The sequence below is a fragment of the Chelonia mydas genome, chromosome 1, assembly GCF_015237465.2.
Source record: "Chelonia mydas isolate rCheMyd1 chromosome 1, rCheMyd1.pri.v2, whole genome shotgun sequence".
NCBI lineage: Eukaryota > Metazoa > Chordata > Testudines > Cheloniidae > Chelonia > Chelonia mydas.
Genome location: NC_057849.1, coordinates 249,951,531 through 249,976,873, shown reverse-complemented (window position 1 = coordinate 249,976,873; position 25,343 = coordinate 249,951,531). Strand labels below are relative to the sequence as shown.

The following is a 25,343-nucleotide window of genomic DNA, read 5'->3' as shown; positions in this document are numbered from 1 at the left end:
AAAAACGCGTTTTCTTTTAAAGTTTTCTGATGGTCACTAGTTAGTAACAGGGGCAAATTGTCTCTCCTCCATGAGGCCTGAGTCCATAGGCTTGATGTAGGGGAGGTTCCTTGTGCATTTGACAGGATGGGAACACATACTTCTCCACTGAGTCACATGCTGTGACTGCCCTCATAGCCCTCCATAAGGGGAGTGGATCAGCAGAGTTGTGTATTCATCAGCCTTGCTTCCAAACTCCTTTTCCATGATGCTGCACAGTGTCTCTATGGAGCTTCACTCAACAGTGTGCAAGGAGTGTGCACCTCCCTAAATCCTGCCTCCACACACAGCAGCCCCACTGCATCCAGGGCCATCTCTGTTCATGCACATGTTTATGCTGAGAAGGTAGAGGGAAGAAGGGTAGGATTTACCCCAGAGGTAAGAAAACATTTTTATTTCTTCAGTGAGTTTTATGCTGATATTGCCCTTTTAAAGAAGAGTTCTATACATGGATGGATCCAGACATAGGAGAAAAAAAAGAATGTAGCCCCAGGGAATAGCTGGAGTGGGGAATTAATAAAACCAAGTATCAGTATAGTGTTTTCTTCTGACACAGGGCATGGGAGCAGTATACTTCAACAAGGGAGAAAACTGCATTGCAGCTGGCAGACTGTTTGTGGAAGAATCAGTTCATGATGAATTTGTTAGGAGAGTGGTAAGATATTTAAAGGGCTCATGTTTAAAATAAATTCTGCAGTAACAATGTAAAGCGAAGATCAAGTCATTTTATACACACACACACAAGTTTATGTATCATGCAAGTTATTTAAACTTTCAATCGCTGCTGACGCTGGGAAATCATGATTCCTATCATGAAGCAACAAAAAGGGTGTGCAAATGGGAGACACTTGCCCAAGAAATGCAGTGAGAAGTGACACACTTATAAAGAGACGTTATCCTATCAACTATATCTCTACATTTGGGTAAGCAAAAATGCCAAATTTGTATCCATGAGACTTAAGACCACTGTGAATATGGGGAAAAAAATATGGTAAGACTGGAAGTATAGCAGGGATCATACAAGAGTATCTAATGTTCACCATTAAAAATTCAACACTGCTGTGTGAAAACTCAGTTATTTATTGCTATTTAGACTAGGAAATAACTTCAGTATCTTGTTTACCACACTATGTTAACTTGAGTAAACAATGACATTTTCAAAGCCAGACACAGTAGCAGAAGAAACTTAAAAATGAATAACTAAAAACAATGGTCAAGATTTTCAAAAGTGACTAGTGATTTTTGGGTGCCCAACTTGAAACATCTTAAAAGAGCCTGCTTTTCAGAAAGTGTTAAGTACTCCTTCTGAAAATTGGATCCCTTCAAGGGGTCTTAAACTTGGGCACCCCAACACTGAAGTACTATAGTCACTAGTCACTTAAAAAAATTTGGCCAGTGTATCATACTATGTAACTTTTCATTTTAATTGGGTATCCTGTAGGTGGAAGAAATCAAAAAGATGAAAATTGGTGACCCACTCGATAGAGCAACAGATCACGGTCCACAGAATCACAAGGCTCATCTGGAAAAGCTGCTGGAATATTGTGAAATTGGAGTGAAAGAAGGAGCGACATTAGTGTACGGAGGAAGACAAGTATGTAGACCAGGTAAAATACTACTTGGAGATGTTTTGAATTTTTACATTTTTAAATAAAAGCCCACATGGTTCCCTCTGTTGTGTAGCACAAAGAGGAATAAACTCACGGAAATACAGTACAACATGAGCTGAAGGACAGCTACATGGTATCTTTCCCACTGCCACCAAGGTAGAGGACTCTATGAAGTATACCTAAATAAAGTAGGGTGTCATTGTCCTGGAGAAAATCACTTGGCATAAAGACCTGGAAGAAAGAGATGGCTCATACTGAAGAACTCTTCAAATATTTACATGTAAGGAGAAACTCAGCCTGTTGTAAAATATTTCTTCGCTAGTACTGGCTTTCATATAGAGGCTAAGGGGAATAGTCCTCACTTGATACATACGACTTTCATGGCACAGCTCCCATATAGCATTAATAGAAGTTGTGCAGCTGACACACCAGAAACTAAATTGAGACTTAGGTCAGGTCTACACTAAAAACTTTTGCCAGCATAGTAACATCGGTGAGGGATGGGGGTTTTTGGTGATTTTTTTTTTGGCGATAGTTTTATAGTGGCAAAAGCCCTAGTGTAGATACAGTTATACCGATTAAAAATTACTTTTGCCAGCATAGCTTATTTTGTTCAGGGTATGGCATAACTTATTCCAGCAAAAGCACTTTTTTGCTGGTACAAACTGAATCTTGACTAGGAGAGTTTGCTGATATATCTGTAACAGCAAACCTTTCCTTCTGTACACGTGGCCTGTACCTCTAGCAAAATAGAACTTCTGGTGTGAAAGTGTCTGTACATACTGGTTTTCTTTCTCTAAAGAAAATTTAGAGTGGATATTTACATCTGCTGCTTAGGCTTATACAATACTTAGCTCAGAATATGGAAAACAGAGTGTGGTACTGTGTAGGTAGAGAAGGAGAGAATACAAACTAAAAAAATATTTTACTTGCATGCAAATGATGCCCTATCTGTGTCCTCTGTTTAGGTTTCTTCATGGAACCCACTGTATTTACAGATGTTGAAGACCATATGTACCTTGCCCAGGAAGAATCCTTTGGTCCTATTATGGTAATTTCAAAGTTTAAGAATGGGTACGTTCTGTTCTATTTTAAATAATAGCATTTTGTTTTACTTCATCACTTTCACCTTGTGCTGTGATCCTGCCAAATCTCGTAAGGTCACGCTGAGACATTGTGCAGATAGGAATCCTCTAAGCAGGGGTGAAAGTAACTTAAAGGACTTACCGGTACGCTGGAGTCCTGAGCAGGGGGTGCAGCCTCGACCGGAAGAGGCGGGGCCTTTAAATACCCGGGCTCTTTAAATCAAGATTTAAAGGCCCTAGGGTACCGACTGCGGCTGGGAGCCCCAAGGCCTTTAAATCACTCCCAGAGCTGCCAGCTGCAGAGGCGGCTGGGAGCCCCAGGGATTGGGGCGATTTAAAGGGCCCTGGGCTCCAGGTACCGCAGCGGAGCTCCGGGCCCTTTAAATCACTGCCAGAGCCCTGCCGCTGCCACCCCGGGGCTCCGGCAGTGGGGCTCGGGGAGCACTTTAAAGGGCATGGGGTTCTGGCCACTGCGGGGAACCCCGGGGCCTTTAAAGTGCTCCCCAAGCCCCGCTGCCAGAGCCCCTCGAGTAGCGGCGGCAGGGCTCCGGCGGCGCTTTAAAGGGCCCAGGGCTCTGGCTGCTGCAGGGAGCCCTGGGCCCTTTAAAGTGGCAGCCTGGGGAAGCTGGTCCGGTCTGGCACGGCGTACTGGCTCTTGCCGGTACACCATACCAGACCGTACCGGCTTACTTTCACCTCTGCCTCTAAGGAACAGATAGGTGTAAAAGATAGCATTTAGTACAGACTGCTCTTCTCAGTTGCCACAGAACCAAAGCTACAGCAGGGTGGTAAGGGACACTACATTGCTGGTGGCATCATCTTTTATATGAGATTAAATAGCCAGTGGCACTTTTTGCAAAGTAAGGGTAGTTAAATGCCGTGTCCTAACCAAGCTACAAAACTTATATTCTTCCTACGGTATCTCACTTCCCCCTGCAGATTCTGGTGGCTCAGTTACTCTTCTTTGTTACAAACTGTTTGTTGTGTCACATTACTGTGCGCTGTTTAACTACGACTGTATTTTGTGCCAGAAGTGGGTACATTCCAGTAAGGGGTGAGACAATCCCTGTGTTTAGTTTGTGGACCAGTTTACTAGAGTATGTCTACACTGTATGCTTTTTTCAGTGGCATGTAGAGTACATACATGGGTAGCCACCTAGCACCGGTATAAATAGCAGCGTAGACTGTGAGGCATGCTTTAGGCGAGTAAAGCCACGTCTGAAGGGTATGGGTATGTACTCAAGTACACACCCTACATAGTTTTCTACTCACCGCAAGCCATGTCTCCCTGTCTGCACTGCTGTTTTAGCAGTGTAGTGTCCCGCTGTCTCCCCACTGCTGGAGCCTTTCCCTGTCACAGAAAAAGACTCCAGCAGCAGGGAAAGACTCTAGCAGAGGGGTTTGCCCGTGCCCCGCCCCCGTCAGAGCCTTTCCTAACCACAGTGAAAGGCTCCTGCAGCAAGGAGCTGCCTCCTCTCTCCCACAGTGTGGACACAGCCCACTTTTCACTGTGGCATGTTGATACATATATGCTACGTGCTGCCGCCAGTGCTGTGTAGTGCAGACGTAGCCTTAGTGATCTGGAATGAAATTTACTGGGGTGAGCTTCAGCCGGGTGGGGGGAGCAGGGGGGGAACACTGTATAAACTTAATGGAATTATTTCCAGGGGCCTTAATTTTTCTAGTTTGAAAATACAGTATTAAGCTTTTGACTAAATAGAACACACTCTCAATCTATGAACTGCCACGTTAAAAGGTGGTTAAATCAAGCTAATTAGATGCCGACTCTATGGTTGTTCTGAGGCTGGAGCACTCACGGGAAAAAAAAAATAGTGGGTGCTCATCACTCACTGGCCACAGCTGTTTGCCAGCTGGGGGAGGGGCTGGGAGAGGGCAGAGACCAGCGAGGGGCGGGTGGGTGGAGCGGAGTGGGGGCAGGAAAAGGTGGAGCAAGGGAGACCTTGTGGGTGGGGGCGGAGCGAGGGCAGGACTTCCGGGGAGGGGGTGGAGCAGGGGTGGGAAGAGGTGGAGCGAAGGCAGGGCTTGGGGGTAGGGCCTGGGGCAGAGTGGGGTGGAGCACCCCCAGGGAAAAGGAAAAGTCAGCGCCTATGATAAAATGTATTGAATTTTTGGAAACAACTTAGGATATTTAAAGCCGTTTAGGGATAAGGTACAAATAGAAACGAGCACAGTGAAAATGGCATGAAAAGGTTTATTTGTTACATGGTAGTCTTTGGGTTTTTAAGAATTTATTCCCCAACATAATGGGAGTTAAGGCTAATTTTAGCAAAAATTAATGTTATGCTGCAGAGTTCTGCTTTGTAGACGTTTTTGCACTTCTTCATTCCCTGAATTCCACTGGAGCTGCACAAAGCTGACACGTATAATACAATATTTTGTCTGAGGTTTTTTGGTATAAACCTTAAGCATTCTGCAGTCTAATTTACAAACTGTATAAATTAGAAACAATACTGTGAATTTTTTCATATTTCTGACTAACAGTAGACTAGTACTTCATAGTTATGTTTTCAAAACAGCTAAATGGAGATTAGAAAGAAAAAGGGTGTGGGAAGAAGTTGCTGCACTGCAGCTAGAGGGAGGTTGGTTGTTACGTCAGGGTCTCTGTTATGTTTCACTTACTGTCAATGAAGCCGAATGATTTTTTTTATTACTATTATTATAGGGATGTCGATGGAGTGTTAAAACGTGCAAACAACACAGAATATGGCTTAGCTTCAGGGGTTTTCACAAGAGACCTAAGCAAAGCTCTGTACGTTAGTGAAAATCTAGAAGCAGGAACAGTTTTCATTAACACATATAACAAAACTGATGTGGCAGCACCATTTGGTGGATTCAAACAATCTGGCTTTGGAAAAGATTTAGGTAAGTAGTTTGGTTTCAACCCCCCGCCCCCCCAAACGGATGGTCTAAACCAATTTTTTTTTTTTTAAAGCCTTGTCCAGTTTCTATCACAGGAGGAAAAAAAGCCCATAAAAGTCCTGATAGATCAAGATTTACACTTAAAAAATAGCAAGGAAAAATTTAAGAAATAACACTGTTGTCAGCTAGAAGGCTAATGGCATCTCTGTGACCCCTTCCTGGTTTGAGTGTACCCTCTCAGGTGTCAGGCCTCATGCCTTTACCTATCTCAAGGTGGAATTTTGCAGTTCTATTCTTCAACCAGACTCTGGCTTACAGTTCCCCCTTGTAGCAACTGTGCTCACCCAGCAGGTCCAACTGAATTTGAATACCTACAATTCTTCCATTTGGGAGTCAGTGACCAGTGGCATACAGTAATCAGACAGCCTTCCTTAACCAAAGTGTTTATTTTAGTTGGAGAACAAATGTATTAGAGAAAAAGGATTATAAAAATAGAGTCCACATAGCATGTCTACCCTACCTAAAGGCATACCATCCCCTAATAGTAGTCCTAATTTCTTCAAACACCCCCCTAATGGCTCATCTACACTGCACTGCTAATTACCCCATGGACACTGCTGGTGTGAACTAGAAGGTACCTAGTTCACATTAATGTATTCCTTTTTCAAACAGTTTTTAGACCCAGTGATTCTGACATAGTCCGTCAGTGACTCTTCCGTGTCAGTTGATAGGTTTCTACCTAGAGCCATCCCCTCTTTCCTGCCTGTATTCCAGACAGCCCTCATGCAGTAAACATCCAGTAACCAGGCGAACATACAGCATTCATATAATCATAGGCGGCGAGTAATATGGGCCTGTGGTGCCTTGACACCAGCAATATTCAGAGCCTAGGGGCCCAGCTTCAATATTTGGGGCTAGGTGTCGTCCCCCCCACCCTGGCCCACCTGCTGCCACCCCACGCCTCCTACGAGTGTCCCCGAGCCTCCCCTTGCTGCCCCCACGCACCTGTGTTCCTGCCTCTTCAGTGCAGCTGCATGCTGCCTCCCTGCAGCAACTGCTGCCGCAGGGTCCTAGTGCCCCCCATCGAGTGCCACGACAGACTGACTCTGAGCCTGCCCTTCCACCTCAGACCCTTCCTTTTCCGGAGGGACCCTCCGCCTGCAGTCACCGCTCCTGCCCCATGCTGGGCAAGGAGGCAGCCCCATCCCTCACCCCCAGTGAGGCTACAGTCAAGGGCAACAGCAGGGGAGGAGGTGCACGCAGCACCCCCTGGCACCCACCATGGGGGAAGCGAGGGAGATTCCTGGACCTGAGAGAGGCCCTAGGAGCACATGCAGTGACAGTGGTGGGGGTGAGTGTGCTGTTGGGGGTGGGTGGGAAAGGGGGGCTCCTCCCCCAGAGCTCGCTGCTGCCGGCAGGGAAAGGGCTGGGGGGAGTCCTCCTCTCTGGCCCCTGTCCTGGAGCAGCCTGCCTGCACCCCAAACTCATCCCCAGCCCTGCCCCACCCCAGAGCCCACACCCCCAGCCAGAGCTTTCACCCCCCCACCGCACCCTCAACCCTCTACCCTAGCCCTGAGCCCCTCCAGCTCCCCAAACACTTATCCCCAGTCCCAGCCAGAGCCCTCATCCCCCTGCACTCCAACCCCCTGCCTTAGCCCTGAGCCTCTCCAACACCACAACCGCTCATCTCGTCCCACACAGAGCCCTCATCCCCTCCGCACCCTAACCCTCTGCCCGAGACCTGAGCCCCTCCAGCACCCCAACACCTTATCCCCAGTCCCAGTCAGAGCCCTCATCTCCCTGCACTCCAACCCTCTGCCCCAGCCCTGAGCCTCTCTAACACCCCAAGCCCCCCAGCCCCAGAGCCCTCACCCCCCACACTCCTACTCTCACCCTGAGCCCCTCCCACACCCCAAACCCCTCATTCCCAGCCCCAGAGCCCTCACCCCCTACACCCCTACTCTCTCCCTGAGCCCCTCCCACACCCCAAAACCCTCATCAGCAGCCATACCCCAGCCCACACCCCTCACCTCTGCACCCCATCCCATCCCCAAACTCCCTCCCAGAACCTGCACCCCAATCCCCTGCCCTAGCCTAGGGCCTGCACCCTAGACCTCCTCCCCCACCCAAACTCCCTCCCAGAGCCTTGGGCAGATGGGGGGCGGAGTTTGGGCAGGGGCAGGTTCTGGGCACCACCAAAAATTATACAGACCTGCCGCCCCTGCATATAATAAATCATCACTGGGCAATTCCAAATGCATCACAACCATCATGGGAATTATCTTTGGTCAATGGTTTTCTGGTTGGTTGGTTCTCACCAGCCATTGTTTGACATGATTCAAGGAAACTGACTGTGGTCTCTTCCAGACCTGAGCATACACTGAAGCTCCTGTCTCCCTCCAGTCCCCTGTTAGAAACTCCCCTATCTAACATTTTCAAAACTCACTTAATTTCAGACTGGCTTAAAATCAAAACCAGATTTTATTTGGCAAATTAGACACACAATAACAACGTTAAGAAGGTAGTTAAACTAACATTGGGACTAATATTACTAAAAAAATCACTAGACAGGAAATCAGACTTAAGAATCGATTACCCAAGGATCTTAAATTATGTGCGCCTGACCTATACTAGTGCTGAATCTTACTTTTGGCTTCCATTCACCTTCAGGGCACCCTGCCCACCTGCATATCTTTCAATAAAAACCCCTTTCTAGTTATAGGTAATGTGGCTATATGTTCATGCAGTGGCCCCCAGTATCAGTTTCCATTGACTCATGTTTCTGCATACCCCTAACATACACATACATGACACTTCTCTACATAATCCTCTCACTGCCATTAACATTCTCACATCTTTGAGACTGACTTTTGCCAACATATTATGGGGCTATTTCTCCCAAACTATTCCATACACTTTTCCATATTCCGTAGCTTTCTAAATCTAATTACTCTGAATTCCTTGAGCTTTTTGACTTTTAAAGGAGATAGATGATTTTCAAAAATACCTCAGTGGGAGTGGTTAAGTACCCTGCACTTTTGAAAAACTAGGCAGGTGCCTAAATAAATATGGATTTAAAAGCCCAACTTTGGTTTATTTAGTATCTCACTTAAACATAGCCATAGAATACCAAGTATGAAGGTGTAGATATTTATATAACAGGTCAAATTTATATTGGATACAGCAGGGAGTATGTCATAGAAAATATTTTGAGCAAAAAGATAAATGACCCTCTTCTGCAAATAAAAAAAAAATTCATGTCAATAATCCATCCTACTTACAATGGTATTATTACTAAGCTTGAGGTGTTTTTTAAAAATCGCACATGTCAATTTGCTGCTGTTGTGGGGTGTTCTTTTTGGAGGGTTGGGAGCGGGTGTCAGTTTTTTCTTTCTGTTTTTTTAAGCATAAAGCAATCTATTTCCCCACTAAGGTTAGCTAGTCCAGTTGTGGTCAAACTTTCCAGAAACATTCACCTTTAGGCAAAACTCAAGAATGTAAGATTTCAGTCAGAGAGGCAAGTGCACCACAGGAGGTCTTGACTTAGTTCCTGGGGACCTTACAAGGTGCAAAGGGGATAAGAAGGGTTACTGCAGACACGCTAAATGTTCACAGGAAGTAGCCCCATTATAATGCCCCTTAGGAAAGTTAAAACAACGAGGAGGACTTGTGGCACCTTAGAGACTAACAGATGTATTTGGGCATTCGTGGGCTAAAACCCACTTCATCAGATGCATGGAGTGGAAAAAACCAGTAGGCAGGTATATAGACACAGTACATGAAAAAATGGGAGTTGCTTTACCAAGTGGGAGGTAAGTGCTAACGAGTCAATTAAATTAAAGTGGAAGTGGGCTATTCTCAACAGTAGAATACCAAGGGAGGAAAAATCACTTTTGTAGTGGTAATGAGGCCAATGTAAACAGGGTGGCCCATTTCAAACAATTGACAAGAAGGTGTAACAGTAGGGGGAAATTAGCATGGGGGAAACTTGTTTTTGTAGTGACTCATCCCCTCCCAGTCTTTATTCAGGCCTAATTTGATGGTGTCCAGTTTGCAAATTAATTCCAGTTCTGCAGTTTCTCATTGGAGTCTGTTTTTGTAGTTTTTTTGTTGAAGAATTGCCACTTTTAAGTCTGTTATTGAGTATCCAGGGAGATTGAAGTGTTCTCCAACTGGTTTTTGAATAATTCTTGATGTCTGATGTGTGTCCATGTTTTCGTTTGTGTAGAGACTGTCCGGTCTGGCCCATGTACATGGCAGAAGGAAAGCTGCAACTCCAAAATGTCTTGGGGAGGGGTATGTGAGGGGAGAAGCTCTTCAGGGGAATTTCTAAAGTGGATAGGACAGTGTTTTGGTGCTATAATAGATAGTCATCAGATTATGATATATTGCATTATTGCTAAAGTGATTTTTTTCAGCTTCAAAAGAGTTTAATTTACTTCAATAGAGTGAATGGGATAAGAGGGAGTTGGGTATTTTAAAATATATTCAATCTATTTATTAAAAAAAACAATATAGTAATTCCTTGGCCACAAGCTATTGCAACATGCTAATGCAAAATACCTAAGCACTTAACAGGAATTCTGAAGTGTTGCTTGCTCAGTGGTTAAAACTAAGTCTTCTGACTATTCCTTTAAACTGGTGATACAACTGCTTCACATTTTGATCTTCCATAGGTGAAGAAGCTCTTCATGAGTACCTCAGAACTAAAGCTGTAACTGTGGAGTATTAAAGAAACAGCTCAGCTTGACTGCCAAAGCAAACCCCTTGCTGACAGCCTCAATTTTAAGTATTCTGTTAAGCACTTAATACAATGCCCAGGATATATTCTCTGAAGTAGTACCACTAACAAAAAGCAAATCGTATTTATCCATGGAAAATTGTAAGGACCAAATTCTAGCCCCACTAAAGTCACAAGGAGTTTGGCAACTTACTTTAGTAGAACTAAAATTTGGTCTTTAGTTATCTAAATGTTCACATACCTAAACCTTCCGAGTTGTTCTTAACTCGGACAATGGGAGATTGCTTATGTAAGACTGAAGGATTGGGCCCATGATGTGCCTAAATTTTTTATTATGAGATGTATTTTACACAATCATTTTAAACCTTTTAACATACAGTTAGTCATTAAGCTTCTCTTAAAATGTACTTTAAAATGCATATTATACAGTTGTTATAAAACAGTTCAAGTTTTTCAACAAAAGTATACAGCTCTGACTTTTCAGCAGTAAAGGAAACCTTAGTGCCATAAAATGGAAATAAATTCAAAAAAGTGCACTTACTATGATCTTTGTTAAACTATGAATATTGAGCTGAAGTTATTGAAAATATATTCTATCTTTTTGCGAATGTGGAATGTGCAATTTGTATGGGATTGTGAATGGTGGTTATATTAATAGATTTAAACCAGCTGTGTCTGTGTATATGTCTGCTATCACTATTGTGAAGTAATTATGCCACATACATTACATGCACTCACTTTACCTCAAGGAGCATTTAATGCAAGATTATGGCATAAGACAGTAAACCATATTTTACACTTATCAAGTACTAAATATAAAGGATATGACATAATGACCAAGCATTTTTCAAGATAATGAACATAACTTTGCACATTCTGTACTCCAAGAAACATTTTAAGAGAAACTGCTGTTCCACAAAGCTACAACATCCTACAGCCAATTTTTTAATGAGTTTGTGAGATCAGCTGAACAGTGTGCCAAATGTATGCACCTTCTGAAAACAGGTATTACAGCCTGGTGAAATTTTTTCAGTGAACAGTAAGTTTCCTGAAAACTACAGTTTTGGTGAGACCAAAGCCATGTGTAAATTTAGCAAATAGTTGCAGCTGGGTTTTTTCCCCATCCTTTAAAATAAAAAAGGAAAATATTTAAAGTCTAAACAAACTGTTTCAAAGTGTCAATTAGAATTGACTCAAAACTTTTTTGTTTTAGCAAGAAAAATCAAACAAATTGTGTCAGTTTGAAATGAACCAATTTTGTTGTTTTTTTCCAGTTCAGTTACCAAACCAAAAAAACAATTATTTTTTTTTGCTCATCTCTAGCTGGTATCACAGGAACAAAATTATCTATTTCTGAGCTCTATGTAATTATTTTCCTACTTGAATAGCCCAATTTATACAAGTTAATGTGGAATATGTTTTTATAGTAAAAGTAGTCTAGCCACAAGACAGTTTTTACCTTCAATTTACCAAGCACATCAACATGGTGAAGAAAGTTAAACATTCAGTTCTTGACACAGTTTACACACCCATTAAGCAAGGTTTATGAAGTGTGACATTATAAACAAGCTGTATCCACATTGTGCAATGTACCATTAAATCGCAGCATAATTCCTTTACTTTGCTTGTAGACAAAGTGTATTTCAAATACAATTGAGTAATATTAGTCTATAAAGATGCCACTGCAAACCTCAATATAAAGAACAGTATCCAGGCTATCCAAATAAAGGTACCTTACAGTGTTTAATGTACCATAGAAACAGTACCTTCAACAGACAACCATACTAGTTCCCCCAATCGCTTTGGATTTTGTCAGTTGACAGATATTTAGGAGGTTTTTTGATACAATAGCCAGAGACACAAGGAATAATGTGTATAGATATGGGTCATTAAATAGTTGTGCTGAGTAAAACTGGCACGTCTAAATCTCCTTTCAGGGGGAAGCAATGTTAAAGTAACGTGTGACATTAGTAGTCCAGTGTCACATCTTAGGCCAGTTCCCCTCCAGATTTTAAACTGTTTAAACAGTTTAATTCTATTGTACCATAATTAATAAGTGGAAACTAATCATCTCAGTACTGTGTCTTTATACAGCGCATATCCCAAGTGCTGCTGCTTTTCAGAAAGATTGATTACTAGCAACATGAGTCAAAGGACCTGCTTTGGATTAATAATTTAGCCATAAATTGAATCACAATAGCAATTGATGCTAGTAAGATTTTATTTTTCCTATTAATAAAGAAAGATAAAAGACAACATGCTCTTCAACAAAGACTAGAAATGGTATTGATCATTATCTTGATCAAATGTTCCAAACAGTTATCTTTAATGAAAACAGAGAAGAAAAATATAAGTTTAAATAATAGATTTTAAATCCTGTGCTTGACTGCTGCCTGCTAGTCAATCTTCTGTAGCTAAGTAAATACAGTAAGAATATAACCTTAAATTATTATACAAAATACTGTTTCTTTGAGAAACAACTTATAATCTGCAAAGGCATTGAGATACATCATTTGAAAGCAAAACTTGACTAAACTAAATACAGTAAAATAGCCCAAATTCCTCCCTATAAAATTAAGGAGACAAGAATAAATTAGGCATATTTCCTTAGACTTAACTCTTGAAGCACTGTGTGCTCATCTTTAGTATTTGGTAGTGAAGACAAGTATATAATACTTGAGTATCTTAACACATTTTATTCCCATCTCAAAACACAAGCTTTGTCTTCCTCCTATCTAATTATTTCCCTCTCCTGAAGTAAGTAACCGCACACCCTAGTAATCCTTTCTTCACCTCAAAACAGGCCAAGAACTTCACACTGCTTGCGTAGGTTTACAGTGCAACCTCTCAAATTACTAAGTTTCATGCTGTTTCTTCCCCACCCTGACCTCCTGATGGAACTCATTTCTATATAGCTTGGGGGATAGGTCAGGTCAGGACTTAAGCTGGAGCTCTTAGTCCTTCCTCCCAGCCATAAGAAACTCTCCACCCTACTAAACACAGTACTTCCAGTGACATAAGTGACTGGGAGTTAGCCAGTTTCCAGGTGACACACACTTGGAAATTAGCTAGTTTTCTAAGGGTCACAGTAGTCAGGACACATGATACATTCAGAAATGGAAATCTGAAAATAGTTCTATCTACTCATTCACTTTGCTGTCCAAAATTTCTATTTTGCCCTTTTCTCCTTTTTGTTTTGGAAGTTTAATGGTGTCTATGGTAACGTCATCAGTTGCACAACAGTCCTCTTCAGATTCTGAGCTGTCTTCTGAAATTATTTCTTCTTCATCGGTGTCAGAACCACTTAATTCAACCAAGGCTACATTCTGCAAGAAACAACAGTGCTTTTAAAAAATGAACAACCCATATATCTACATATTGCTTTTATGATTTTTGTTAAAAAAAAAAAACAAAAACAAAACAGGACCTTAATACACATGAACATCCTTACCATAAAGTCAGCAATTATGTGCTATGCAAAAAAAAAAAGTAAACCTCAGTAGACTGGAAATATTTGCAAGTTTTTTTTAGGGATCACTATAAACATGAAGTTTAAATATGAAAAATGAGTTTATACAGTCTAAGTACCTGTAGTGCTCAGTAATAAAGTAACAGTTCTTTTTAAATAATTCTCGGGAAGCACAAAGAGAATGGTACATTGATTAATTTACTTTGTCTAAAGTGAAGGCTTCTGGTTTAAACTGACAAATGAAGGGAGCAAAAGGCTGGATTTTTTAGACAAAAATCCAAGTCTGAAAATATAATTTTCAGGGTGCCGTCTCATATTTTGCTAATATAATTCATGTCATATAACAGTTTAACGTTATCAGTGGTACAGCTGTGACTGTGGATGACAAGTGTTCAAGACAATCAGAATATTTTCTAAACAAAAAAACCAAGGGCTGTTGATTAATCACAGTTAATCGCAATTAATCACAGTTTTAATTGCACAGTTAAACAATAGCATACCAATTTAAATTTATTAAATATTCTGGATGTTTTTCTATATTTTCATATATATAGTAGTGTGTTTTAATTGAAATCAAAGCATATTTTTTTACAAATATTTGTACTGTAAAAATGATAGAAATAGTATTTTCAATTCACCTCATAAAAGTACTGTAGTGCAATCTGTTATGAAACTGCAACTTTCAAATGTAGATTTTTTGTTACATAATTGCACTCAAAACCAAAACAATGTAAAACTTCAGAGCCTACAAGTCCACTCAATCCTACTTCTTGTTCAGCCAATCACTAAGACAAACAAGTTTGTTTACATTTACAGAAGATAATGCTCTTATTTACGTGGTCACCAGAAAGTGAGAACAGCTATTTGCATGGCACTTAAGCAGATGGCATTGCAAGGTATTTATGTGCCAGATATGCTAAACATCTGTATGCCCCTTCATGCTTCGGCCACCATTCCAGAGGACAAGCTTCCATGCTGATAACTCCTGTTAAAAAAAAATAATGCTGTAATTAAATATGTGACTGAACTCCTTGGGGCAGGATCATATGTCCCCTGCTCTGTTTTACCTGCATTCTGCCATGTATTTCATGTTATAGCAGTCTCGGATGATGACCCAGCACATGTTGTTCGTTTTAAGAACATTTTCACTGCAGATTCACAAAACACAAAGAAGGTACCAATGTGAGATTTCTAAAGATAGCTACAGCACTCGACCCAAGGTTTAAGAATCCGAAGTGCCTTCCAAAATAGAGAGACGAGATGTAGAGCATACTTTCAGAAGTCTTAACAGAGCAACACTCCGATGCGGAAACTACAGAACCTGAACCACCAAAAAAGAAAATCAACCACCTGCTGGTGGCATCTGACTCAGATAATGAAAATGAACATGTGTCGGTCCACACTGCTTTGGATGGTTATCAAGCAGAACCCGTCATCAATATGGACGCATGTCCCCTGGAATGGTGGTAGAAGCATGAAGGGACATATAAATCTTCATGTGTCTGAGGAACGTAAATATCTTGCAACGCCGGCTACAACAGTGCCACGAAAACACCTGTTCTCACTTTCAGGTGACATTGTAAACATGAAGCGGGCAGCATTATCTCTTGCAAATGTAAACAAACTTGTTTGTCTGAGCGATTGGCTGAACAAGAAGTGGGACTGAGTGGACTTGCAGGCTCTAAAATTTATATTTTATTTTTGAATGTAGGGGTTTTTTTTTAACATAATTCTACATTTGAAAGTTTAACTTTCATGATAGAGATTACACTACAGTACTTGTATTAGGTGTATTTCTTTTTTTACTTGTAATCAAAAATAAATATAAAGTGAGCACTGTACACTTTGTATTCTGTGTTGTAATTGAAATCAATATATTTGAAAATGTAGAAAACATCCAAAAATATTTAAATAAATGGTATTCTATTGTTTAATCGCACGATTAATCTGTTTAATCACTTGACAGCCCTAATAAAAAAAGGATCATATTTCAACCTGTGAAGCTGTATATGATTTTTGACAAGTATGAAAAATTTGCACCTGACCAAAGCTGCTGTTTTAGGTCCAGCCCACCCCAAGTAAAACAACAAAAACATAAAACCTGCAAGGTGAGATCAGTCATAAGAAAGCTGAACTGTTAATAAATTTACTGAATTACTTGCAAGCAGCAGTGTAACCATAAGACCTTTTACTTGTGCTTTCTGTTTATTGCTATTAAAACATTATACAGAAAGATATGGATGACGCTGAAGACTGGAGTAACAGAAATGGGGTGAAATTCAGTCGTTCTAAGTGCAGCGTCATGCACTTAGGGTCTAATAGTAATTTCTGCTACAAGACGGGATTATCAGCTAGAAGTGACAGAGGAAAGAGACCCGAGAGTACGGGTTGATCACAGGATGACTATGAGCCATCAACGTGATGCACTGTGAAAAAGGCAACTGTGATCCTAGAATGTATCGGGTGAGGCTTTTCCAATAGATAGAGAAGTATTAATGCCATTGTACAAGGCACTGATAAGACCTCATTTGGAGTTATGTGTACAATTCTGGTCAGTCATGTTCAAGAAAGATAAATTTAAACTGGAAGAGAAACGGAGAAGAGCTACTAGAATCATCAGGGGAATGAAGGGCCTGTCTGATGAGAGGAGACTGGAGGAGCTTGGTTTGTTTAGCCTGGCAAAAAGTGGGCTGAGGGGGGATATGGCTGCTCTCTACAAATACACTCGTGCAGGGGTTTGCAACCTTTTTCTTTGTGAAGCGCTCCCTCCTCTGCCCCCCTCGCCCCACGCTATAAAAACTCCACAGCCCACTTGTGCCACAATAACTAGTTTTCTGCATAGAAAGGCCAGGGCCAGCATTAGGGGGTAGCAAGCAGGGCAATTGCCTGGGGCCTCATGCCATAGGGGCTCTCGCGAAGCTACGTTACTCAGGCTTCAGCTTCAGCCCCAGGTGGCAGGGCTCAAGGCTTCGGCTTTCTTGTGGGGGGCTTCAGCTTTCTGCTCTGGGCCCCAGCAAGTCTAATGCTGGCCCAGCTTGGCGGTCCCCCTGAAACCTGCTCGCGTCCCCCACACCCCTGGTTGAGAACCGCTGCATTAGGGGGCTAAATACCAGGAGGGTGAAGACCTATTTGAACTAAAGGACGATGTAGGCACAAGAACAAATAGATATAAATCTGCCATTAACAAATTTAGGCTTGAAATTAGAAGGTTTGTAACCATCAGAGGAGTGAGGTTCTGGAAGAGCCTCCCAATTAGAGTTGTGGGGGCAAACAAATTAATTCTGAGTGAGAGCTGGGCAAATTTATGAGTGTGGTTACATGATGGGATTGCTCATGCTGGTAGGGGGCAGGGCACAGTAGGTCTGGGGCTCACTTCTGGTTTATGTCTTAAATTCCTGAAGCTCATGCTTGTGTTCCAGCCTGCCATCTGCAATGGTCAGGAAGGGATTCCCTCCCCTGCAATGTATTCTGGAAGGGTTCTTTTATCTCCTTCCTCTGAAGCACGGATGGCCATGGCTGGACATGGGACACCAAGAGGGGTAAACCAGGACTCTGAGGCAGCACAAAGTATTCTCTCTCAGGTGGTTGGCTGGATGGTTCTTGCTCCCATGTTCAGGGTCTAGCTGCTCGTCATATGTGAGGTTGGGTCAGGAAGGAATTTCCCCCCAGATCAGAAAGGCAGTGACCTCGGGGCAGGAGGGTTTCCTACCTCGGCAGTTTGTGGGGTGCAGGTCGCTTGCCAGGATTGTCTGGGTATATCTCAGTCATTTCCCTGACATTGTGGGGACTTCGAGCACTGGTGCACCTTGGTCCCTCCTATTGTGTGTGTGGGGGGCACATAATAGGCTAATAATCTCCAGTGGGTTGCAATACTTTAAACATGGTGGTTGGGTGTAGTGTGTGGGTGCTGGGTGATGTTGATTGGCCTGTAATATACAAGAGGTTAGACTAGATGATCTAGTGGTCCCTTCTGGCCTTAAACTCTATGACTAAACTTTTCATCGACACATTTATAAACAGACAATTATTAAAATAAAAGCTCCCTTACTTGTTCTACTAATTTCACATTAGATTTTTAAAACAATTTCCAGAATCTAATTCACTCTTCCACTATTTACATTTCACAATTGTCTCAGCCTAGATAATGAAAATAGACTAAGCTATTTCCATGTTTTGGATATAAATCAGTTTCTCTTTGAGGTTCTCAGACATTAGCATAATGCTGCATAATTTCAGTTAAAACACTGGAGAGAGACATTGAAATAAATACAAGAGTTTCCAATAAAATTTGAGAGATCTTAATTAAGGTTTTTAAGTTTTGTTATACTTGACATGCTCGAGACCTAGATTTTGGGCCTTAAACTATTTAAAAGTGTCCCTTAAACATAACAGAACACTTGTTATTGTTACTTACTATACAATCTTAAATTACAATTCATTAAAAGTCAACTTATTTTGAAAACAAAAAAAACAATCTATTTAAATTTGTAATTACAAAAGTTACTCATTGTCAGGATTAGAGCTTTAGATTAGAGGCTGCTCATATTCTGGGCTTAAACTACTTTATCTCTAGCTGTTTACCTTCAAGTTTCAGTGGTGGACAAGATTACTATGTCATGAAGAGCAAGTAGCATACTTTGCTTTAAATTTATGGCTAATTTCAGATCAAAATTATAAAGGAATGTAAAGGAGGAAACAAGCTTTATTTTTCAAACAAACCCATTCTAAGACTGAGTGAAGAGTTTTACACCACAGCACTAAATTTACTTTACAAAAGCAAAACACAAGAAATACATTTACCATCTCTATAATGTTTTCAAGGCAGCTGTCTAGATTTTCAATATCAAACTGATGAGCTGGTGCTGTTGCCATTTCTCTTCTTAGCTCATTGTTTGCAAGGGCCATCTGCGGTAGAAAGGTCTGAACTCTGTCCAAAACTAAGGTAGAAATAGTGAGATTATACCATATATGCATATTTAGATTTTGCAGTACAAAGACACGAATATCTCATTAACCCAGGATTTAACTGTTTTAATTTTGAACTTTCAAGTTGTGTACAATATTTAACAATTCATCTGGGGAATAAAGTTACTACTTTATTGACCAGATTGCTCAACTTTCCATGGCACATACAGTGCAGAATATCACAGATTTTATGCATCAGTCCAAATGGTTCACTAAGGGAGTCATGTCATGGCTTTTATTTGACCTTTTCGAAAAACTAAAATATGGCAAGTCCAACAGACGCTTCATAGAAAAATTCTATTGTTTTAAACACACACCAAAAAATGAAATACTCCATTTGCTCCACGTCAATATTAAAGTGCCTGTGAAGTACTGTACCTTACCTTCTCCCCTCTTGGAGTAAAGGGGCAGGGTCCAAGAGAAGATGGGGGAGGCGGGTCAGTGATGGCACAACTGTCAAGAAAGCTGTGCTGATGACAGGAAAAAGCAACCTCAGAAGCAGCTTTCTACCAAGTGTGTTATGCTGCCAAGAAGGCAGCCTCGGTGGATAGGCAGTGTAGGTAACAGCATGGAGGAGCTGGTGTTTTGCAGGGATGTCTCCAAGCTCCATGGCATTTCCCACCAATGTTGGGACATCTTTGCTCTTTGTGGATCATGGCCATGTCCCCTCCATGGATGAGTCAACCCTTCCAGTCACAGATTAACTCATTATACTTCCACACTTTTTTCAAATAGCCTTTTCCCTCTCTTGCATCAGGAGATGATCTAGCGTCTAGTGTTTATTTTTCACTGAAACTACGTTTCACTTTGTAGTAAGCCTGCACTATTCTGATTCAACTCCAGTAAAGTCCCTTAGAAATTACTACTTTATGCCACGCTGTCTCTCCCCAAAGAGTTCTGTCAAAGAAAGAACTCCATATTGCCTCCTTTATCCTCTCACTTACAAGTTTAAGATAATTTTGAAAGGTTATTAAAAAGGAATGATCATTTAAAAAAGATATACTAGTGTCCAATACTTTATACTACCAAACTGGTTTTGAATATAGAGATTAGAATGGTTATATGAAAAAGTAGAAGCCCTTTGCACACTAAGCAAATGCAACCCAAGGCTAAGAAATCGCTAATAATTTGTCTGCCATGAAAAGAATAAAAATCCTGAAGATGTGTCACTTCATACCACAATCAGACAACACTGCCAGTTAACTCTGTGTCTTTGATTAGGGGACAAGGCACATGGATCAAGTGCAGAAAAATACCTTTTCTGAAGCCATTCAAAGAGATCACTGAATAGATAAATGAGTAATCTGGCTTATTGATTTTGACAGTATTCTTTTAAAAAGTGAGGTTAAGAAAGTAATTTCAATATTAGAAGTCCATTTTACACTACTTTGAAATACAACACCAGAGGTTCAATCTTGCAAGCCCTCTACATACAGAAATCCTCCCTCTCACACCAGTGCAGGTTTGTAGCATTAGGCCCCAAAATGTCAAATGTTTACAAAAAACGTGTGCAGAATTAATGTTTTGTGCTCCCTCTGCAGGATGAGTCAGTTAACTACATGAGAAATATTCTGCCAACTGTGCCCATTTTATCTGGTGAGTAAAATAAAGCCTAGTTAGTTTCAAGCTCCAACATAAATAGCGGGGGAAACATCCATATTGGCAACCGCAAGAGAGAGATTTGCACATTCACAAGTAGCAGAAATAGGTTTAAAACTATTTAAAACTTATACAATTAATTGATTTTCAAATGCTAACTGCTTCAGCAGTAGGATATATTAACGTTAGGTATAGTCATGGTTATGTGCTTTTCAAGCTCACAAAGCAACTTAAACAGTGATCAACATAGTCCCATTAGGAAAAGATGCACTTACTGTTACTCCTTGGTATCCTAACTGTCTCTAAACTTGTGACCTTTTTGCTGGCATGTTTTGAGTTAATCAACAGTGTGTCATGAATACCTACAAAGAAAAATTACATCAGTTATTTCACTATTTACCAATGTGATACTAGCTCCCTTATTTAGATATTTCCCAAGATTTGCACCAGAAAGCAGAGAATTTAAGAAAGTTTTCATTAGTTGGACAATTTAACTAGTCAACTCTTAATGCAGCAAACAGGATGACCAATTTCAAGGGAATTACATATCACTAATTAAAATCAGACTTTTAAAAGTGTTTATTTTAGGATGATTTTTTTACCTTATCAGAAGTTTGAAAACATTCAGTTCCCTTCTAGTTTTGTCCTTTAGAGTTCTGGCATTATAGTACATCCGTAGTAATTTCTCTCTTATTTACTTAGCATTACATCAGCAATACCAGGAATAGGTAACTTGTTCCCCTTCGGAACATATGTAGGGATTAACAGAAAAGCCTTTGCATGAAAATAATATGTATGCATAGTGCCTTGGGCTGAGAATCTCATCAGACGTCCCACAAGCTAGGGAGGCTCAGCATTAGATCTGCAGGAATAACTGATTTTTCTACCAGGTAGTCAAACCGAAAAATTATTTTAAAAAGATCAGTTAGTTTCAAACCAAAACTGGTGCATAACTGGTTGGAAAATCATTCCCAGAGAATAGTTATCAGTGGTTCACAGTCATGCTGGAAGGGCATAACGAGTGGGGTCCCACAGGAATCGATTCTGGGTCCGGTTCTGTTCAATATCTTCATCAACGATTTAGATAATGGCATAGAGAGTACACTTATAAAGTCTGCAGATGATACCAAGCTGAGAAGGGTTGCAAGTGCTTTGGAAGATAGGATTAAAATTCAAAATGATCTGGACAAACTGGAGAAATGGTCTGAAGTAAACAGGATGAAATTCAATAAGGACAAATGCACCGTACTACACTTAGGGAGGAACAATCAGTTGCACACATACAAAATGAGAAATAACTGCCTAGGAATGAGTACTGCGGAAAGGGATCTGGGGGTCATAAGTGGATCACAAGCTAAATATGAGTCAACAGTGTAATGCTGTTGCAAAAAAAGCAAACATCATTCTGGGATATATTAGCCGGAGTGTTTTAAGCAAGACACGAGAAATAATTCTTCCACTCTACTCCGCGCTGATTAGGCCTCAACTGGAGTATTGTGTCCAGTTCTGGGAGCCACATTTCAGGTTTCAGAGTGGTAGCCGTGTAGTCTGTATCAGCAAACACGAGTCCTTATGGAACCTTAGAGACTAACAAATTTACTTGGGCATAAGCTTTCGTGGGCTAAAACCGACTTCATCAGATGCATGGAAAGGAAAATACAATAGAGAGGTATAATACACAGCATATGAAAAGATGGGAGTGGCCTTGCCAAGTGGGGGGTCAGTGCTAATGAGCTAATTCAATTAAGGTGGAAGCGTGCTATTCTCAACAGTTGACAAGAAGGGAGGAAAAATCACTTTTGTAGTGCTAATGAGTTCAATGTAATCAAGGTGGCCCATTTCAAACAGCTGACAAGAAGGTGTAACAAATCGGAGAAAGTCCAGAGAAGAGCAACAAAATTGATTAAAGGTCTAGAAAACATGACCTATGAGGGAAGATTGAAAAAATTGGGTTTGTATAGTCTGGAGAAGAGAAGACTGAGAGGGGACATGATAACAGTTTTCAAGTACATAAAAGGTTGTTACAAGGAGGACGGAGAAAAATTGTGCTTCTTAACTTCTGAGGATAGGACAAGAAGCAATGGGCTTAAATTGCAGCAAGGGAGCTTTAGGTTGGACATTAGGAAAAACTTACTGTCAGGGTGGTTAAGCACTGCAATAAATTGCCTAGGGAGGTTGTGGAATCTCCATCATTGGGGATTTTTAAGGGCAGGTTGGACAAACACCTGTCAGGGATGGTTTAGATCAGGGGTAGGCAACCTGTGGCACGCGTGCCAAAGGCGGCATGCAAGCTGATTTGCAGTGGCCGGGTCCTGGCCACCAGTCCAGGGGCCTCTGCATTTTAATTTTAAATGAAGCTTCTTAAACATTTTAAAAACCTTATTTACTTTACATACAACAATAGTTTAGTTATATATTATGGACTTATACAAAGAGATCTTCTAAAAATGTTAAAATGTATTACTGGCACGCGAAACCTTAAATTAGAGTGAATGAAGACTCGGCACACCACTTCTGAAAGAAAAGGAGTACTTGTGGCACCTTAGAGACTAACCAATTTATTTGAGCATGAGCTTTCGTGAGCTACAGCTCACTTCATCGGATGCATAGCTATTACCAGCAGGAGAGTGGGGTGGGAGGAGGTATTGTTTCATGGTCTCTGTGTATATAATGTCTTCTGCAGTTTCCACAGTATGCATCCGATGAAGTGAGCTGTAGCTCACGAAAGCTCATGCTCAAATAAATTGGTTAGTCTCTAAGATGCCACAAGTACTCCTTTTCTTTTTGCGAATACACACTAACACGGCTGTTACTCTGAAACACTTCTGAAAGGTTGCCGACCCCTGGTCTAAATAATACTTAGGGCTTGTGTACGCTTATATTTTATAGCACTCTAACTTGCTGGCTCAGGGGGGGTGAAAAATCTCTTCCAGCGCTCGTGCATGACCACACTCGCACTTCAAAGCGCTGCCACAGGAGCGCTCCCGCGACAGCACTTTGAAGTTTCCAGGGTAGCCATAGCTTAGTCCTGCCTGGAGTGCAGGGGACTGGACTACATGACCTCTCGAAGTCCCTTCCAGACCTATGATTCTGTTGCCGGCACAGAGTGCCCGAGGGAAGCAACAGCTGGGTTCGTGGCCGGTGTGTGTCGCGCCAATGACCATAATGGGGTGGAGAAGCAGAGAGATTTATTTGGAGCTCCAAATAGGGCGCAGGGAGACTGAGCTGTCTCAAATCCTGCAGCGGTGCAGCAAATTCCAGTATACATTTTATACCTTTGCCTACTTCACTACACAAGCTTATGCAACCAATTACCTGTTGCCCCGTACAATACCGTAGCCAATCAGCTAAAGCAGCCAGTTGTGTTTTTCCTCAGTAGCCTTGCCCGAGCCTTGCCTTATTTGGTCCTATTTGTTATAGGTTTTTGCTAAACATTTCTGCCTTATCTATATGTTTCCCAGGCCGAAGCTGGCCTTGGCTGGCGAGCCGTGTGCAAACCTGTCTGTTTGTGTGCTAGCTTTCTCAGAGTTATGCAGGATCACAGAGGGTTCAAGGAGCAAAGAGGCCTCAGTTTATCTGGGCCCAGAGCAAGAGGGCTTCATCGACACTCGTGGTCTTCAACCCTCCCGAGTTACCTAGTGTAGCAACCAGTGTCACCAACAATTCTATGACAACTGTTTTTTCCCCAACTCTTCTTCCCAATATGAAAACCTGAAAATTCTTGATTGGAATCAACATTTCATTTAGAAAATACTGATTGAAAACGAGATGTCAAAATAGGTTGTTCTGACACTTTCAAAACCCAATCATTTCAACACTGACCAAAATTTGGTTTTCAGAACTTTTTTACGTTTCCGGCCGAAACTATTTGCCAAATTTGGCCCAACCTCTGTGACTACTTTGGGCGCCCCCCAAAGAATGCATTTGGGAGGAAACTTACAACTGGCTTACTCCGCCCCCCCAAAAAAATAAACCCACCCTCCCGCAGCTCTAATCAGGATGGGTCAGTTCTGGGCTCGGCGGCTTCCCGGGAAGTGGTGCAGCCTCCCCTCCCCCAAACAGCCGGGCCCCACTTCCCAGAGCCGCAGGGGATGCTGCTGAAAGGGCCAGCGCGAGCCTGGTGCTCTGCCGTCTCCAGGGCCCGCGCAGGCGCCCTGGGGCGCTGTGAGAGTTTCATGGGGGCGGGGCAGGTTCGAGCGGAAACCGTGACGTTCCGGCCCCAAACCAGCTGGGCTCTCGGCACCCTGCCCCTCCCCCACCTAACGGCCGTCCGCCGGTCAGGCTGAACCAGGGTGGTGTCGCGTGGCCGCGGCTTGCGCAACAGCTGCCACGCAGGCCGCGCTCCCGGCCCGCTAGTCGCTAACACTTGGTGGGGGGCAGCCGCGCGCGCGAGCAAACCGCCTCCCGCCAGGCGCCGCTTCCCACTCTCCGCCGCCCGTGCCCAGCCTCCCCCCTCCGCTTCTTGCCCGCAGGCGGATGCTTCCTCCCTCCCCAGCCCGGGGACGTGGCGGCTCGGGACCGGCTACCTCCTCCGCTCCCCACGGACAGCAGCTCCCTGGAGGTAGCGGCACCTCCCTTCAGCGCCATCGGGGTCTCGGGCCTACGCGCGCGCCGCTTCCTTCCATATGCGGGGGGCGGTGGGGGATCCGGATGCCGACGGGGCTCCGCTCTAGCCACACACTAGCTGCCTCGGGCTGCCCCACAGCGCCTCCTGGAGCCCGGAGGAGCCAGCGCAGCTCTGGGCGAGGCAGCCCCCAGCGCTCGCGGTTCCCTCGCTGCCCAGGAGGGGCCAAGCTCCCCTTGACGTCAGTGGGAGACTCAGCCCGCGGGCGGAATTGTCCGGGTGTGGCTACACTGCAAGGGAGCAGCCCGGCTGGCCCCGTCAGCTGGGCGGGGCTCCGGGCTGTAAAACTGCAGTGTAGACATTCAGGCTGCGGCTGAGCTCTAGGACCCGG

At 42.6% G+C, this 25,343-nt stretch overlaps 2 protein-coding genes across 5 annotated transcripts in view; one reads left to right on the top strand and one right to left on the bottom strand.

Annotated features, from left to right (window-relative positions):
- The window catches only part of ALDH1L2 (aldehyde dehydrogenase 1 family member L2), a 52,868-nt gene extending 41,833 nt beyond the window's left edge, over nucleotides 1–11,035 (top strand). For all 4 annotated transcript variants that reach the window (XM_037879930.2, XM_043542092.1, XM_037879937.2 and 1 more), the window contains 5 exons: nucleotides 596–694; nucleotides 1,481–1,646; nucleotides 2,618–2,723; nucleotides 5,418–5,617; nucleotides 10,291–11,035. In XM_037879930.2, the coding sequence (XP_037735858.1) occupies nucleotides 596–694; nucleotides 1,481–1,646; nucleotides 2,618–2,723; nucleotides 5,418–5,617; nucleotides 10,291–10,346 (627 nt within the window). In that variant the 3' untranslated portion in view covers nucleotides 10,347–11,035. The remainder of the gene's footprint in view (nucleotides 1–595; nucleotides 695–1,480; nucleotides 1,647–2,617; nucleotides 2,724–5,417; nucleotides 5,618–10,290) is intronic.
- Nucleotides 11,036–12,558: 1,523 nt separating this feature from the next.
- On the bottom strand, nucleotides 12,559–25,028 carry NOPCHAP1 (NOP protein chaperone 1). The gene is given in 5 exon segments (XM_043542102.1): nucleotides 12,559–13,681; nucleotides 18,625–18,761; nucleotides 20,664–20,750; nucleotides 24,915–24,996; nucleotides 24,999–25,028. Coding segments are annotated over 5 exon segments (507 nt in total). The 5' UTR covers nucleotides 25,014–25,028; the 3' UTR covers nucleotides 12,559–13,495.
- Nucleotides 25,029–25,343: the final 315 nt, after the last annotated feature.